Source organism: Xyrauchen texanus, chromosome 25 (genome assembly GCF_025860055.1).
Source record: "Xyrauchen texanus isolate HMW12.3.18 chromosome 25, RBS_HiC_50CHRs, whole genome shotgun sequence".
Taxonomy (NCBI): Eukaryota; Metazoa; Chordata; class Actinopteri; order Cypriniformes; family Catostomidae; genus Xyrauchen; species Xyrauchen texanus.
In genome coordinates this window covers 11,705,066-11,724,334 of record NC_068300.1, presented here as the reverse complement: position 1 = coordinate 11,724,334, position 19,269 = coordinate 11,705,066, and the positions used below count along the sequence as shown (strand labels likewise).

General features: G+C 39.8%; 1 protein-coding gene across 5 annotated transcripts in view; it reads left to right on the top strand.

The window, feature by feature from the left end:
- The window catches only part of LOC127618699 (retinoic acid receptor gamma-A), a 74,550-nt gene that overhangs the window by 38,612 nt on the left and 16,669 nt on the right, over positions 1 to 19,269 (top strand). Inside the window, exon 1 of one of the 5 annotated variants that reach the window (XM_052091299.1) lies at positions 7,878 to 8,458. The exons of the other annotated variants lie outside the window; for them this stretch is intronic. Within the exon in view, the coding sequence (XP_051947259.1) occupies positions 8,314 to 8,458 (145 nt within the window). The 5' untranslated portion in view covers positions 7,878 to 8,313. Of the gene's footprint in view, positions 1 to 7,877; positions 8,459 to 19,269 lie in introns of those variants that run through there. 5 annotated transcript variants of the gene reach the window in all.

Sequence of the window (19,269 nt, the reverse complement as noted above, 5' to 3'; positions counted from 1 at the left end):
ACATTTAATATTTATATCACTGTGTAATATCCTAGCAATACAATTTTTTGTTAGGATCAGCAGTTTGTTTGGACTAAGCTTGTAGCTTAACATGCAATACTTTACTATGAGTGTAGACAAACCAATTGCCAAAACTCACTGCAGTTTTTATTGCAAGCACAATATTACACATAAAGTATTAGTTGTTCTTTTTCTCACTATGCTCAAGAAATCCTGAATTCAATACAAATATGCAGCAATGAAATAAAGACAGTGAGCACATGTTTTCTTTAATAATATTTTTAATGTTATGCATCATATTTGATACTATAACTTTTTTACTTAATGTACATATTCCACGTGTATTTATCCAGACATTTGAAAAAAGAGAAGCTGGGTTCAGGAGTTTGTTTGGAATATACTTGTAGCAAAATGTGTAAATATAATTATGTACTGTATATATTAATACATATATTAATGCAACAGTGCTCTTATCTCATCTCACTTGTACAAAAAACACAGGTTTTAAATTCATCAAAAACATGGAAAGAACATAATGAAACAATTATGCCAAATTAGGTAAATAAATCCCTTAACTGCGTTTATTATATTAATCTCATGCATTCACAGCTGAATACTGAAAGGTAAATATGTATCAAATATGTTTGTTGAACAATGCCAAGTACTTTTCATGGGTATTTATTTATTTTGTGCTAATCAACATTATGCCACAAATACTGTCGGTTGAGCAGTTTATCTTGTATTGAACCTGGAATATTCATGTAATCGTAGCTGATTGCGCATAGTGTCTTACTACAATGGCATCAGTAACAAAAGACAATTGCTTTTGCCTGATGCTGCAGCCATACCGCTAGGTGTAAATACAAGTCCAAGACGACTGCCATATCGCCCAGTGCAACATAAACAAAAAATGCAGAGTGCACATTTAATGCCATGGTTGGGTATGTGAGCCGCGTACGCAGGGAACTCTGGAATGTGTCAGTGTGTTTAAACATGCATACTTTTGCTTTGGATATGTTCTTGAGTTTGCGTGATGTAAAGTGCTTTGTGTGTGCCGAAGGTTTGTGTTTCATGAATAAAACACACAAAATGTGTGTTTGAATGGGATGTGTTTGTGTCAACGTTTGAGTGTTCAGTGATGAAGCTGCAAGGACTAGTTTTGGTAATCTGAGGCATGTGTGCCGACGGAGCTGAAATGAAGTGGTGTTATGTGTCTCTGTCATCACTCGCAGTCTGTCTCGACACATCCACATGTACATACACACAACTGTTTGTCATGCTTAGCCTCAACAAATGTCCTGAGCTTTTTAACACAGTACAAAAGAAGAAAATGAAAAAATCTGTCTTTCTTATGAACATTTCCATGCCCAGGGGAAATTTAATTGCTCAGAGGGTGTTCTTTCATAGCTCATGAGACATATAGAGGGCTCAATTATGCTTTTTTAGTATCAACTTTAGTATCTCAGGTGTTTCTACTCAAAGCTCTATGGAGAAATAAAAATAGACATAAATGAGACCATTGTTGCCATGAAGTACTGAAAAAGAATGGAGCCATAAAATGAATGTTGAGAGCACAGCTCAGAAACTTCAGTCTTGGAAGACTCTGATGTTTGAGTTCATATTGAAATCTCAAAATGAATATTGATTGCAGACTTATGACATTACTTAAAGCTGAAGTGTGCACATTTCTGCACCACTAGCATCACCAAGCTGACTGCAAAAATATTGAGTGTTTTCAAATGCATTTCCCAAACACTTTCCCCATCTACCATTGGTATATCAAACAGATAGTCTCATCACAAATTCGTGCCATTGGCTAAGCCAATTTTGCTGTGTCAGGCTGGTCAAACATACAAAGAAATAAAGAAAGAAAGAAACAAACAAACAAACAAACAGAGTGATATGTTTCAGGGAAATCAACCTACAAATGGTTATTTTTCTTATAGTTCTCTCAGCATATTAAATGAATTTTCAACACAAGCTCAATCAACAGCATTTGTGGCTGACCACAAAAATATATTTTGACTCGTCCCTCGTTTATAAAAAAAAAAAAGGCACTTAGTATAGAGTAAATGGGGCCAGTTCATAAACATTAAAATACACAGCCACTAGTGGAAACAATATGGGCCCTATTTTAAGAGTGCTAGCACTAAGCGCAAGTCAATTGGCATGGCCATGAAGGTTTGGTCATTTCGTGCCATTATACTCTTAAGTCTTGGTGCAAGTTGGTTTGGCGAAATTGCATGCGCAAAGTGCTAATGGGTTGGGTCAAGTGCAATTTAATTCGTATTATCTAGTCCATTTCGTGTCAAGCACCAGTGATATGACAGCACATTCATGATAGTAAGTGTAAAATGACTGTATGGACTTACGTTCTTTTTTGCATTTACAGCGTCATTATTGAATATCAGGCATATTCCACAGGTTGATTTTTTTTATTTAGAAAAATTTTATTAATTTATTAAAACACCAAAAAATTCAACCAAAAATATTTCTAAATTCAAATTACTCTTCAAACAAAACTAAAATATCATCTAAATAACTAAGTGGTCAGAAAAATCATACCAAATCCATACATTTTACTCTTTCCAACATCACTCTACAACAACAGGTGGAACAATACCAATACAAATCTGATCACTACCTAATAATAATAATAATTTAAAAATAAACCATGACTTAAAGGTAGTTTAAGACAAATCTCATAAATATTTGTTTCATATAACAGCTTTTTAGGGACATCATTTTATGTTCCACTGTGAGTTTGGACATTAACTTTATTATTACCACCTGCAGGTGGAATCTCTAAACTACAAATGCAGGAACTGAGTTTAGACTTGCGCTGGAAATAGATGTGCTTTTGAATTGTCTTAGTGCAATGACCTATTTTTCAGAAAAATAGCAAATTCCTCTTTGTGCCACTTCATTAACTTACAATACACCCACAGTTTGCGCACATACACCCTCAGATAGCACAAACACTCCCACCCTTGCCCACTTGCACCTGGCGCTGGCACGAAAATTGGAAAAGATTTCAGCTTTTTTCAAAAGAGTCAAAATTATGTTTGTTTTTATCAACATTGTGCCACTAATGCTGTTGATTGATCTTAACTTCTATTGAACCTGAAACATTCCTTTAAAAGTGGGATAGTATAAAAGAAAATACTAAAGAAAATCTCTTAAATTTCCCTTCCATTTACTCTTAATGCTGTTTAGGAATAACATTTGAGATATTAAAGAGATCTCATTTGAGTTTTTTCTTTCCCATGGGGCCACACATGGTTCAGACCAGTATTGGGAGGCTAACGTTTTTAATGTGTTGTGTCTGTTATCAGAGGTCCACATCAGTTAGTCAGCAATTAAGCCAGATTCTCAGCCAGGTGACTCTTCGCCTGAGATCGGCTCATCTCGTGCAGCTTGTCTGTCCTGGAAAGCAAAGACGACAGAGAGCCATCTAAGTGAGATGGATTTCCAGCAGTTCTGGGTCTGTTTGTCATCAGAGTTTTGTGAAATGAGAAGGAGGGCATAATGAGAGAGAGAGAGATAGAAGTATCTGCTCAGGCCCTTAAGATTGAGAGAAAACAAAGTTGTCTTTTAAGATGTTCTTCTGTGGTGGTTTAAAAACCGAAGCAGAGTTGGATGACTATAACTTTGAAAACAGAAGGAAAAGGAGGGATAAAGAGGGAGTTAAACAGAGGTGGTAGAGAGTGATGGAGAATAGCTTGAACTCCAGAGAGAGAGAGAGAGAGAGAGAAAGAGAGGGAGGGAGAGCAGGATAAGTTGGGGGAAAGTTAGTGGCCCAGTGGGGATATCTTCTGGAGTTCAACCTCCTCGGCTGTGGACAGGAGGGAGGAGGGAGGAACTTGGGTCAGCACTATGAAGTTGGATTAAATGTCCAAGTCAACTCTTTTTTTTCACCCTCAGACGACACAGAACAGTTTCTAACAAAAGATTTTCAGATGGAGAGAAGAAACTGCAGATTTAGTCACTTTAAGAGATATTCTCTGTTTCTAAAAGACAATATGTCAGGCAAGATGACATGTACATTGCATTTACATTTAAATGTAATTATTTAGCAGACACTTTTATGCAGAGTGACTAACAAGTGAGCAAAAATGCAACTTATTTTACAGGAGTCAGAGAAGTTTAAAAGCTATAGCAGAAGTCATAATTGTGGAAAAGGTAGAGAAAAGCATTGACAAAAATTGTTTTATAACAATTAAAATAATTTCTAAAATAAGGCCAGATATTGTTACCTTTAAAATAATTTTAAAGATTCATGGGTAATTAGGGACTTTTAAGTTTTGAGCCTTCACCTTGGCATAAAGAGGAGGTTTTATTAGACTTCACAGCTTCCCTCTTCCACCATTGTACTTTTTGATCTCTTCTTTTGTTTGTTCTTTTGTCACTCTCTTCCTTTATGACAAAACAATTACATGAAGAACCTCAGCGTCACAATTGATGTACTTTACTGTCTGCTCAAACAAAAGGGCCATTAAAGTGCTCTCTGTGAGTCTCCCCCACTCATTTTCTCCTCTCCCTCTCCTTCTTTTTCTCTCTCCCACTCTCTCTCTCTTCCTCTCTGTGTCTATGAGGGTCACCTAAAGAAAATAAATGAGAACCATAACAAAGTCAAGAGCCACAAGATCAATAAACAGCCTAATGAAAACCATTTTCAGCGCATGCCCTGACGTGCACAGAGAAGGATTCTTTGTTTCTTCACAAGTGTGAAAAAGAACAGGGGGTTTTGGAAAATGAAAAGCAGAATGATTGCGGGTGTATTTGGAAGGGAGGGCAGTATGTGTTTATAGAAAACCCAACCAGCAGCATAGATTGACAGGAAATGGTGTCTTTTCTTAGGCGGCTGGGTTGTACCACTACCAGCGAGCTGACGGGGGTGGGGAAGGGAGTGAAGATGGATGAGGCAAGAATGAGGCGCAGGCACCTCTGTTGCTTCTGGCATTGTGTTCAGCTGTTTGCTTGACTTGAACCCTGGTATGGCTCCATCCACTCCCCAGCTGTTCACTCATTGAAAGCCATTGGCACTGACACTGGCAGAGCTATTAATTTCATAGGGCTTTTTTTCCAGGTCATGAAGTCCTGATTGCCTGTGTATGGTGGAGGTATATGTATGTAGTAGTTTCGTTGGAGGTCGAGGGTGTATTTTGGGACTGGAATGTAAGTGGGCAACTAGGGATGTGTAGGTGACTGGCAAGAGGACCATGTTGAATTACCTGGTTATTTGTGAGCCACTTGGTACAATCTAACTTGTATTGCAAGCCCAATAAACCTTAGTTAGAGCAGATTACACAACAAATGAATAGACAGCTTTGATGGATAGAAAAATAGAAAAGGGACTGTCTTAAAGGTCAGTTGTGTAATGTCTGTCACTATTGTCTCCAAACGGAATTGCAAAAATAATCTAATAATGTAACAGGTTTTAAACAGGTTTACTGAACACACCCTTCACCTGCCATTGGTTGGAGAAACACATCGTCCTGCCCTAAGCTCAATGTCATTGGCTGAGTCAATCAGTACGTTAACATGCACAATTAGGGGATTCTCATTAACAGGGCCCCAATAATGCACGGGTAACCTGGGCTTTAGCCCAACTCCCCGGGGGTTGGGGCCCAGTCTCTGCATCCGCAACCCATCCGTTTAGTGCATGGTCATAGTGTAACAATGCCACCCCAGCAAAACTGTAAGCCCCAGGACCCCAGAATACCTTAATGAGGCCGTGCTCATGAAATCTCAAAAACATTTTCTAGTCCAATTTTTAGGGTCATTCATATTTTTTACTTTGTGACATTATTTTCATGACAGTTACATCATGAATTTTTCCCCCATTAACCCCCTTTTGACAGGTGTGAATTAAGTGCAATGCATTGTATTAATAAAAGTAGCTCACTCATCATATTAATTATATAATTGTGTCAATAGGCTTTTTTAAATAAAAGAAAGTTGGCAATAGGAATAAATTATTAGTTCCTTTATTTAACTGGTTCAAAGTAAGCTACATTTGGGAAATGATTATTGGAAAAAAATATTTAGATATTTCCTTGCAGGTTTCTTGTTTTCTGCATTTCAAGTTGTTTTAAAATAAAAGCTATTACCCACTTTACATGTTTAATTTCATTTAAAGTGCTCTGGACGTGGCTTGCAAGCTGAGCCTTTTGTTTTTGTAATCAGGAACACAATGATTTTGATGATTTTTGTCCAGATTTAGATTTATCAGCAAATATATCGGCCTAGAAATATAATGAATTATCGGTTATCAGTATCGACCAAAATGTCCATATAGGTGCATTCCTAAAAAAAACAAAAAACAATTGGGCTGTTGCATCTTTTTACTGGGTTACAGTAAAAACATAACTGTGTTATGATAATAATAATTATTGAAAACAACAATAATAGTAAAAGTTCAATATCTGGACATGGTGTTGTAATAAGAATTGGTGTGTAAAATGGGCTCAAGTGTCCTGAAAATAATGTCACAATGCCAAAATCGTTTCAATTTTCACAATCAATTTTTTATTGATTGTGGTTAAATATGACTTGATTGCCCTGATGAAGGCAGTTTGCTGATACATTATGATATTAAATGTATTTGGCCCATTAAAATAAAGGCTTTTTACATTTGGAGACTGAGTTCCTTGCACGTTTCTCCAATTATACATGACACGTAATTAAATATTTGAAGGTAAGGCCATCGGTTTAGGCTAAATCATCAGGGTGATCAAGTCATATTTAACCACAAATCAATAAAAAAAAAATAAGTTTTATTTTTCACACATTACTTTTGTCTTTCGGGGCAATCGCACAACACAGAGGCCAGTTGTAGTCTGATAAGCATGTATACAAGGTGGACAAAGCCGAGCTACAATCGGAATTATCTTGGTCTGTTAGTCCAACTTCGCAAAAAACATACTGGTACGATTTCAGCCATACTGAAGCATTTACATTACATTTTATCACTTTAGTCCGACTGAAATCAAACTTTTAAAGTTTAGGACGTATTTCTAATCAAAGTTTCATCAGCTAAACTATCACAATGAGCAGACTGTACTCCCATCCCTCACAGCCTCATTTTCCTTTGCGTCAAATTAAATATGTCGTCTACCCTGACTAAGTCCCATGGGAAGGCACTCAAATTCATCATTTCTACATCGCGAGTCTGAAGGCAAGCCATGACATTCCATTCCGCGTTCATTTTCCTGTTGGTCTCCTGCCTGGCGTCCTCTAGTGCATGGATTCTCCCTGCAAACTGAATAAAAGTTCCTCTTTTAAAAGGCTCTATGAGGGCCAAAAGGGGGTTTGAATATTCGCCACATACTTAATGAGGTAGAGACAGCAGTGGCCATCAGTCATTTACTCTGTTTTTGTGGAGACAAAGGAGAGAATTTTGCCCAGGCATCTGCTGCTTGCACAATGCTCTCTCTCTCTCTCTGTCTCTCTCTCTCTTTCTCCTCTCTTGCTCGCACGCTCTGTGGACTTTAATGTGGTTATGATTAGAGACGAGGCTGAGGGTCGGGTTGGGATGAAGGGGGGGTTCTCATATGTACTGCAGGGAAAAAGGGGGAGGTGCAGAGTCACAGAGAGAGAAAGAGTGAGTGTTTGTGTGTAGTGCAATGCTGAAATATGAATCACAAAAGAGACAAAAAGAGGCCAGCGAGAATAAAATAAAAGTTTGTCCTCTAACCAAATCAGGCCTGGCGAGATTACACACAAACACACACAAACATGGTGGCCCCTCCCTGTGGCCCTTACTCTTTCTCTACACCCTCTCTCACCCCCCCAATCACTCTCTCTCTCTCTCTCTCTCTCTCTCTCTCTCTCTCTCTCTCTCTCTGTCTCTCTCCACCCCCCTCTGTGTGCGCAGGGCTGAGGCAGTTGGTTCGCTCCAGTGTGTCTGAGAGCCGCGAGTGCTATGTGGGGCTGTTATTTAGGTCTGTTACAGCACGCTAGGAGAAACTTAGCCCGAGTGCAGAGACGCAGTCTTGCCAGCCAGCAACCAACGGCGCAGTTCAGATAGTGAGGGAAAGAGAAACAAGCAGTGTGATAGAGGGACGGAGGGAAAACATAGAGAGGAAACGCTTACAAGAGCAAAACAGCAGGATCAAGCGGCACACATATCCCGAGTACAGGAATTCCAGTGAGGAATTTAGTGCTGTCGTAGCTGCGGGTGTTGTTATTGTTTTTTTTGCAGTGTGACATGAGCCAGTACAGAATCTAATAGGGAACGGGACGGAGGGGAAGTAGGTGACTGTTCAGGATCACTTTTATTTGGAGGTGGGTGGGTGACAGGGACGCACTATGTTCGACTGTATGGAGGCACTGGGCATGGGTCCCCGCCAACTCTATGATGTCACCAACCGGGGTGCGTGCATGCTTCGGAAGGTGAGCCCCTTCTATGCCGGACTGGATCCTTTCGCTTGGACGGGGACGGCTAGCGTACGTTGTAAGTGTTTGCATCTCTATCTATCTGTCACACTGTCATGCCACTAACTAAACAGGACTGCAGGAAAAGGACCCTTCGTGCCAAACTAACCATAAGTTGGAGCACTTAAGCTGCTTCGGTGTATCCATCATACTGTGTTTTTGTATGTTAGAGATGAGAAAGAGACTGCGATTGAGAGAGTGCTGTTTGACGTGATTGTTTTCCATGATTGCCGCAAAGAGAGTCTGGTTTCACCAACAGTGTGGGTAACCTAATTTTTGACCTTGTATGTTGATGAAAAGTTAAACAGCAAGGAAGTAAGGCAGAGAGATGAAAGAGAGATTGTGTTTGAGAAACAGAGAGAGAGAGAGAGAGAGGTGGGTGGGGGGAACCTGACACTGTGCTATAATTTCAGTCATGCAGATTGCATTTGTCTTCTTCACTTCACAATTGTGCCTGACAGCTCTGGTATCCCGGCATGCCTGACCAAGGCTCAGCCCACACAACAGCATCAAACAAGCATAAAAGTGTGTGGAAAAAAAAAATGGGAGGGACATTTTTTAAGTATGTGTCACAGATAGAACACTCAAATTTGTAAACGTGGGAAACTTAGTAAGATAGACATAAAGAGCTACATACATTGTTAAAAACTTGCATAAGTATATTAAGTGGAACGTTCAGGATTTAGTAAAATATGGGAAAGTAGGTTTGAAAGTTGGAGAGCTCAATTGTTTTCTCAACGTTGCAATCATTTTATTTTTCCTTCCCCTGTTCCAGACTGTAGACAGCCTTTGGCTCTGAAAACAACCCTGCTTTGAGACATCCAAAACTGGTGTCCATTTTTATAGGCGACAAGGGGAACTAAACAATGTTTGTGAGAGAGTGCATGTGATGTGTTTTAGGCCCATTTCCACACAAATACGTTTTCGTTTGATTTTGCTACGTTTACGCCTCTCATCCAGTGGTGGACTGGCCATAGGGAGAACCGGGACTTTTTCCGGTGGGCCGGCTGCAAAACAGGGCCGAATGGTGCTGAACGTGCAACAATAAGCTGAAACGGGCTGCCGCGTTATGCCGTACAAGCCGCGACTTGTTGAAAAGGACAGCGACACTCCCCACAGCACAACAACTTTTGGGCCGGTCTCTATGTAAAATCCAGGGCCAATTTCTTTTCCCAGTCTGCGCATGCTCTCATCCTCACTGGAAAACTCTCCATTACTGCATATTTTTGAAAACTATGACGTTGGGAGACTACTATTTACATGGAGTGTTCAAATGTATACTGTAATTAAGACGACACATCCACACTAAAACGTTTTCATTTGAAAATGCATTATTTCGCTACGTACATCCATCTTTCAGAAATGCTCTCCATAACTGCATACCTTTGAAAACAATGACATTAGGAATCTGAAGACGGAGCTTTCACATAAAAACAAATTAGTGCTGATGTGGCCTGGGAAAAGCATCCAGTTCAGTAAACATTGCCGTTAGCCTTTCTGAGCCTCACGGTCTCAACCTTTTTCCATAATGCACGCCACTTTTTTCCATTTGTATTTGTCAAACCTTCTGCTTTTTGTTCCCTCTTCTCGGCCTCTGAGGGCGAGTCATCCGTCTTCATTAATCGTGAAGACACCAACGTTTCAGTGGCTGTCAGCCACACTGGGTTCTCTTTAATGAAGACAGATGTCCTATCTGAGCTTGACTTGGAGGGGAGGGGACGGAGAGGGGGTCCATAATGCCTCTTCTCCTCAGCCAGGTCCCTGACGATAACAAGATGAAATCTGTTTATTTAATCAGTCATGTCTCACCAACGCCACACATGCATACACTCAGGAACCATGTTGGAAAATGAGCCCTCCTTTGCACCACGGCTTCTCGAGTTCCGTTCCTTCCTGGTTCCAGGAAACAGGCGAGATAGAGAGGCAATCGTACAGATCCTTCTGCCCTCAGGGAAGAGCGGTGTATGGTTACAGCCCTCTGTGCCCAGTAACTTCTGTAAACAAGGCCGGCCTATCCGACCGCAGTTCGTGAGATTCCACACTCCAAGCAGTGTCTCCTCATTGTCCTCTTCAAACAGATGAATTGATATCTCATTAGAGGCAGGTGGGTAAACTCCATGGGCCATTCATTGGATGCATATTCATTCACTACAGCCCTAAATCGTGCTGTCCCACCAAATTGTTGCTATTGGGGAACCTGCATTGCTCGCACGAGCACCCTGGCTTAAAGGAACATTCCAGTTTCAACAGTTAAGGTCAATCAACATATAGCATAATGTTCATAACCACAAAAAATAATGTAATCTTGTTTCTTAATTATTTAAAACAAAAAAGTAAAAATTGCATTTATAGTAATGTACTTACAGTGAAAATGAATGGGGCCTGTCCATATTCATTCAAATACACACTTTGTAAAAATTATAGCCAAAAGGGGTATCTCTATATGTGATAAAAATCTCTATTCTACATGATCTTAGTTTGCTAAAATCGATTTTAGGGTTTACCGCTGTTATATCGTCATGACAAAGAAGTTTTAATATACTGTAGGATAAAACTACAGTACACAGAAAAAGTTGGTAAGCGTTTTTATCACACTAAGTATGTTTATATCTTGTGGCTAACAAAGTATAGTTTAACGTTTATGGACTGGCCCCATTCACTTTCATTGTGAGTTTACAGTAAGTAACGTAATGTAACCCACATTATGTTTTGTAGTAATCAACATAATGACACACATGCTGTTGACTGAGCTCTGAACCCAGAATAATCCTTTTTAAAGGGTTAGTTCACCCAAAACTTCAACTTCTTTGATCATATACTTACCCTTACATATTGTCCCAAAAATATTATTACTTATTTTCTTACATGGAATGCAAGAGGAGAGATTTTGAGGAATGTTGACGCTGCACTTTCCCATACAATGAAAGTAAAGCTGACTGAGGTTAACATTTTGCCTAGCATCTCTTTTTGTGTTCCATTGAAGAGAAAACATCATAAGGGGTGAGAAATGATGGCAGAGTTTGGGGGCCTGGGTAGCTCAACGAGTATTGACCCTGAATACCACCCCTGGATTCGCGAGTTAGAATCCGTGGGTTCTGAGTGACTCCAGCCAAGTCTCCTAAGCAACCAAATTGGCAGGTTACTAGGGAGGGTAGAGTCACATGGGGTAACCTCCTCGTGGTCGTGATTAGTTGTTCTCGCTCTCAATGGGGCGCGTGGTAAGTTGTGCGTGGATCGCTGAGAGAAGTATGAGCCTACAAATGCTGAGAGTCTCCGCGGTGTCATGCAAAACGAGCCACGGGATAAGATGCGTGGATTGGCGGTCTCAGAAGCGGAGGCAACGGAGACTTGTCCTCTTCCACCCAGATTGAGGTGAGTAACCGCGCCACCTTGAGGACCTACTAAGTAGTGGGAATTGGGCATTCCAAATTATCAAAACAATTATGACAATGTTCGTTTTTGGGTGAACTATCCCTCTATCATGGCTTGGGCAAGTGTGCTAAGCTCTGTGCCACAGCTACAACAGTTTCAGCCCTTTTGTTCTATTAAATATTTCTTAAAATGGGACTTTCTGTCGTTTGGTAATGGTGTCTGTGGAAACTTGAACTGCCCAGTAAACCAAGCTGACAATATATATACCCCCCCAATATTGACCCCCCTGTTGTAGGTGACAAGCAAGAGAATCTCAAGCCACTATCAGTGTGGACAGTCTTTCCTGTTTTTATGTTCTTCAGTTCAAGACCTTTTGGATGTTTTTTTAATTCAATGTCAGAGGTTAAGGAGAGGCTATGCACGGGCTAATGTTGGCCCTTATAACATTGTGTGCTGCTCGTGTTCCATCTTTGAAAGGAAAGAGCAGTGAAAGAGCTTTTTTTATTGTGTAAGACTTTGAAGAGAGACACCAGGGCTGTATTGAGCCATACATCTAAAGGAAGTGCGCAGACAATTTAGCAATTTATAAGTCAGAAAGATAGCATCACGTTTCTGTTCCGAGTTTCTCTTTATTTTTTTGGTACTAAGATGTTGCTAATAATCATTTTATCTCTTTAAGGGCTAGTTACTCAAAAATGAAAATTGCCATTTACTCACCCACATATTATTGTAATCCTTTTGTTAGTCTCAGTGGTGTCTGAGCCTAACATTCTGCCTAACCCATTTGTGTTTCAATGAATAAAGAAAGTCATACAGGTTTGGAACAACATGAGGCCGAGTCAAGGATGAGCATTTACCTTTTTGGGTGAACTAACCTTTTACATTTCACACTCTTTTGTTAGACACATTTTCTTAATTTAAAAAAGATGGAGTTTTTATTTAGTATCGTAATCTTTTGGTCTAGCTCTCTTATAAAGGGGACATATTTTTCATATAAGTTCATGGGTAAATCTTAGATTGTCTACCTCTCCTGATCTCTCGAGCTCATACAAATATGCCATTGTTTTCTGCAAAGTGTGCTGTCCACATCAGAGTCTGATAAGCTCTCTGAAACAGAGCTGTGCTTGAAAGACGTGGAAATGAGGGCTTCCTGTGTCCGTTGTCACATGCAGCCTCTCTCATTTTTTTATTTTTTATTTCATTATAATTGCAAAAGATTCAATTATAAGATTAGAGTGCCGGAGGAGGCAGGGGAATAAAAAAGGATACTTGGTTGATTTGATGGTTGTGTGTGAATGTGTGTGTTTGCATATGGGAGGAAATGGGAAAATGTGGCCTAATCATTTCCTTGTCCAACTGTAAAGATATTCGGATGTTGGTATTAAAAAAAGCTATAAATAATGTTTCTACAGAGCATGTGATAAGTGCCCTTATTTACTGAATTTGTGTTTTTCAATCCTGTACCAATTGTTTCAGAGGCATTTAAGCCAACAAGCATTAATGTGCCTCTTCTCAGCTTTGAGATAAGGAATATCACTTCTGATTTGTTTTTGCAATCCATGGTGGTGTTGTAATGTCCTTAAAATAGCTTGCATGTTATTTATTTATGTGTCTTTATATAGTGTAGATATTTGTTGTGGCTTCTCGGAATGTATGACTTTGTCCTGGGTTAACTGCTATTTGTCTAGTACAAATATAATAGTGTTTTCTAAACCATGATATTTCAGCTGTCAGAGATTTGTCTGTGCTGCCGTTCCAGTATCTGGGTGATTCTCACAAAACCTGTCCAGAAAATGGCCTTTGTAACATTATTTATAACAGTTATGCACATTTTAACCCGAAATTCTTATTACCGCAATGCACAAAAGATCCACAAAAGATCCGCTATGTGTAAAAAAGACATATTGATTCAACTGTGAAGTATTTATACATCATAGTGGTACTCCCTTGGTTTCTCAGATTTCGTGAGAATAACCCATCTATATTTGCAGCTATATTTGTAACTTCAAATCATTGGATAAAGCATCCACTTGCATATCTGCATCTGTTCATTATTTATAGGGTGTAGAGTGTTAATATGATTCATAGGTAGAACAGTAGCTGTGTTTTGATGGCTATTCAACCCTGTTTAAGGTTAAAGCCAGGAGAAGAGGCCTGACGCTGCAACTAAGATTTCAAAGTGTGCCGCTAGAATCCATTTGCTGCTGTAAGGAGAGTTTATCGAGGTCAAAGAACCGCAAATAAGAAAGACACCTGAATTTTAGACTGACTGCAAAATGTTCAGACAATGTTATTAATCCGTTTGGCTGCCCAGCTAACCATTTTTGGTTAACCGAACATTCTAGGAACATTCCCAGAACATTCCTAGAGTGGACATTCTAACGGTTTCTTTTGGTTAGCCAGGAAAATTTTAGTTTTTATGAAAAATAGAAAATTCCCAGTAGGTTTAGAAAACTTTCCACAAATGTTTTCTTAACCTCTATACCATCTAAACCCTAACCTCTGCATACCTGGTGCGTCAATAATAAATTACAATTAATTGTCATGTTCTGATCCATTGTTTAATTAATCATTTAAGTTCTTCAACGTTCTGGGATGTTAGTTCATGGTTATAAAATTAAAACTTAACAAGAACCATTAGAATACATTTTGCATACGTTTTTATTTAGGTTGTAACACAAAAACCTCCATGCAGTGACCTGAAAACATTAGTTTATGGTTATAAAAAATAGAACCTAAAGAGAACATTGCTAGAACGGTTTGGTTTCCAAAAAATAACCAAATTGGAAAAATACACTAACTTTTGGAGAAAGTTCTGTGTTTGCTGGGTAAGGGCTTGCTAATTCTGTGTGGTTCAAAATATTAGGGCGAGTTCTTTACACCTTGTTGAAGATTTCAGGACCATCTTGAGATGCAAGCAGGACAAACTCATTGGCCCTTCCAAATTTGCCCAAGTTCTATTCAGGAAGTGTTGCTAATTAGCTGTCATTCCTGCTCACTTTCATGGGTCTCTGAGAGACACAAACAAGGCCAATCATCATGGGTTTTAAACTCTGGGTAACGCTCAATGGCTGTCATAGTTTGACCATCACGTCCCTTTTGTCCAGTGATTTAGTGGTTGTTTACTGAGAGCTGCCGTGCCTGGTTGGCAGATTCTCTCTGGAGGCGAGGCATTGGCAGGATCTGTGTCAGTCTGAAGCCATGTGTGAGCTCAGTGTGAGGGGAGAAGTTCTGTTACTAGTGTGTTGTTGACTGACAGCTTGGCTCCATCGTTGCTAGGGCTCACTGTTTTGTGGAGAGGTGAGCTGAAATATAGAACAAGCCACCCTCCTCTGCTCTGCAGTGGAAACCAGCAGTCAGTCAATCAATCATTCATTTGATCAAAACTGTGGTTCTGACTGGGCTAATAGCACTGTTTATGAGGTTATGCTTCTTAGAAGACACATAGTCCTACTATAACTCAATGGTTTGGTTTAAGGTTTAGGGTTAGGGCATAAACCTATAAATCCTAATATTATTGATCTTTGGTTCATTTATTTTTCTCTATGGGAGTAAAAGCCAACTCGCACAATTTCTTATGATTTCGCCATCTCGTACTAATTATTTTGAATTGTCATGAGATCAGGTTGGAAGACATTGGTTCAAGTATTATGCTGTATTGCTAATATTTAGATTGCCACAAGTTTGGACATTATTGCTGCAACACCTACTGAGGTTGTGAGAATACTTTCACACTTATCATTCGAATGATTTTATGCCACAGATATTGTAGCTCTGGTAAGCGACAAACATCCTGCTGTATGATGTGTTCTCAGGTTGTTTTTTATGTGTATGTACAGATGGAGGTGAGAAGAGTGAATCCTAAATCAGCCATGAAAGATGAATGGATACAAGAGCCTGAGGATCCATTTTAGGGCCGACCATCTGTACTTTACCCCCACACATCCATCTTTTTAAACGATCATCTGCTGTCTGAAGCACAGCCTTTTATACAGTATGAGCAGGGACTGTCTGGTAGACAGGTCTGTGTCTCGGATGGACTACGCTCCATTTAGAAAAGCTGTGTTGGCTCAAAATAAAAATAAAAAAACATATTTTGGGAAACTCAAAGATGGATTTGCCTCTCAAGGTAACTTCCTTGACGGTCATGGCTGTGATCTGTTTGTCGATCTCTGCAGTTATAAGAAGATATCTGATTGCATGTGGTATTGCACTATTGTTCCATCAAAGCATGCCAATCCACGCTCTAACATCTTGGGCAGTCTCTGAAGTCGTGCTGCCTCTCTAAAGTGAAATATTCCACTCACGTAAGCAAACATCATATTGTAATTTCCCCTATAGTCAAAGCAGAAGTTTCTCACAGACTCACCCGTGTGCCATTAGAGAGAACGGAACTATGCCAGGTTGTTGGACTGATACTGAAATGCTCAGTATATATACTCCAGTAACTTCTTGCCTTAACCACAAATCACAAAGACAGAAGGAAGCCACAGCAATGTTATATCCTCTCCTTTTGCAAAGCAGAGTTTAGTGTAGTACTTGTGCAATTACTACAGTCAACCACAGCTAGACAAAGGCTTGGTCAAATCCAATCAGCTAATGCACAACAAAGTTATGTGATGAGTGGTGGTCAGGACAATGGGATGAGACCAGAGCAAGTCAAACAGACCTGCTGTTTACTCTTGACAGATATTTGCAGGATTAAGCTGTGAACCTTCCTAGTTTTGTGGCTGCTTCTTTTGTGGTTTCTATTGTTTGGGGAAGGAAGCAATAAGGGCCAAAGAAGGAGTTCCTCTGCCCAAGTCCTCAGCAGAGAGACACTTCAGACAAGTTCCCTATCTTGAAGCAGGTGAGCACATACATCTAGACAGATGGTGAGGAAGTCTGTTAGGATCAGAAGATCAAACATAATTGTTAGATGAGGCTGTCTCACTGCCTGTTGGCTTTTCCAATGATCAATGGCCATGGAGCAGGCATCCAGCCATTGGAGTGGAGAGGAATTGGAGGAGACACTCTCACTCATGGGCTGACAGCACAGATGTAGCCTGGTAGGGATGCTGGAGATGCAGTGGAGTTGCAAATTTGGATGAATGCCCCAGAAAACCTCTGAATCAGGCCTTAATTCCCTGTCTTTGTGTTCTGATTATCCCTTACTGCCTTGTTTGGAGTCCTACCAGTTAAATTGTGCAATAAAAGCCTATTTAGTAAACCATTTTGCTAAATGAGCTGTGTTTGGGGCTAGAATAAACCGTTGTCAGTAAAAAAAAAGTACATAAATGTTCTTCCGTTGTTCTCTTGCAGAACATTCAGCAAAAAAAAAAAAAAAAAAAAAAACAATTCAAGCACTTTTAAGGGTTTTTGAGTTGGTTCTTTGGAAATTATTGAATTACTTCTACTGTAGGTTCTGGGTTACATAAGCCACTTTTCAGTCATTGGACTGAATGTTTCTTGTTGTGGAACCGTGGCATTCCATACTGATCCTGGTTTGTTGACACAGTTACAGTTTCTTTTTCCATTGTGGTGCAGCAAATTCAGAATTCGACTGGACTGACTCAGGAAGTGTCCAATCGTGAGACACCATGAACTTAAAGCATTTGAACAGCATTGTTGAGTATGGTTAGCTAACCATGTTGAGAAATCCAGGGCCGGGAGTGGTTTGTAATTGTGCCATACTAAAGAGCTCTCATGTGAAAATGCTACTGGAACCATTACTCACCATGTTCAGAACTGTTCCACCCAATGATAGAAAAGAGGCTATAGATTATTTTCTAAAAAAGTTATTTGTTGAACTTCTAAAGAACTTTCCTATTGGCTTTAGGCTGTAAAACCACTTTTGGTTCTAATTGAAACCTTTATTTTTAATTGAGTCATTTAGTAGACACTTTTGCCCAACATATCTTATTGTATAGAACATTTATTATAAGGAAACCCCCCCTAGAGCATCTCAAGGTTAAATGCCTTGCTCAAGGGCACAATGAATTGCTCATGGATCCAATGAAAAATCAATGGAGTTTCACAATGGACGCTCATGGATTTCTCCTTGTAGGGCTCAAACCAGCAAATTAACGGTTACAAGTACTGAGCTTTAACCACTACACAGCTCCCCCCTGAGTTTTAGTGTAGATCAGCAGAAAAACCCTCTTTGGTGGTAACGGAGAGACCAGTATCTGAGTTGGTCATGGTTGGAGGGAAGTCTAATTGCCTGTAGTTGTTTGTTTTTGACTGTAATCCAGAAAGGAGGACTGATGTATGGATGATTGATTCCCTGTGTCCATTGACGGGCAAGTATTACACTGATAGGGGGTCATTCAGAGCCAAATGCTGGCTCATATTCATCAAAACATGTATTAAATGGGGTTTATAATGGAGAAAGCCATGGTTGAATGCACATAGTTGTTTCTGAGAGTAAAATAATTTTAAGACTTTGAAAAGAATCTGTTCCCACCTGCTGCCCTTCTGCTCACATTATGTGAAAGTGCTGACCTGCAGAAGACCTATTCCTGACCAACTCAATGAGGATAACTGAGAATGATAACTATCTGTATTTTGTCTGCCAACGACTCTTGGCTCATGTGCATGCATATGTGTTTGTGTGTGTATTCATGCCTGTGTGCTGGTTATGACATGGGGGTGAAAATTCCTTGTGGATTTGCTTGTAGTGTCCAGTCTGGAGTATATGTAAGTTGTTCTGGTCTATCTTTCCCTCTTTTCCTCTGAGCCATGTCTTGGATGGCATCCCAGTTTTATCACAGGGCTTCCTTTCAGAAAGAGCCTTACTGCAACAGGAAGAACTCCTCCTTTTTCACTGGCCCGTGATGGAGCACATGAGAGGGAGGGCCATAGACACACGTAGAAAAAGGGGAGGAAAGGAGGGGGAGCTCAGGTATTGAGCTCTCATACAGCTGTTGACAGCAAATGCTACTGCTCAGTACCTTTAAAGAAAGCACACACACCTCTCAACTCCATTACTTACCTCCTCTTTTGTACTCTATCATCATGCAGAGAGTGTTTAAAAGTGGCTTAAAAACTTTGAGTTTGCTTAACTGACACTTTAATCGTAAATTGAGTGTTACAAATATAAAAAATTGGCAAGTACACTACCAGTCAAAGTTTACACACACCTAAGCTGTTTCTCAATGTGCGTTCTTTTGTGTTCTTACGGTCTCGTGGACTCGTTCGACGTCATCATGCACTGCCAAAGTTCAATTCCAATACTCAAGAATGAAAGTACTGAGAATGTCTAAAATTACCCGGGGTGTTCTTGATGCATCGGACGGTGACTTGTGAGCAAGAATTCAGTACTACGGTGGATATTTATCGTTGTGTTTTATCCACTGATATATCAGTGGTTTTACCTCAACAGTTTCCCGCTGTAAGCTCGCGAATGTCTGACGGCTCTATAGAGTCGTTATACAACATTTTTTGTTTTGTTGGGCATCATTTTAATATAGTAATAAA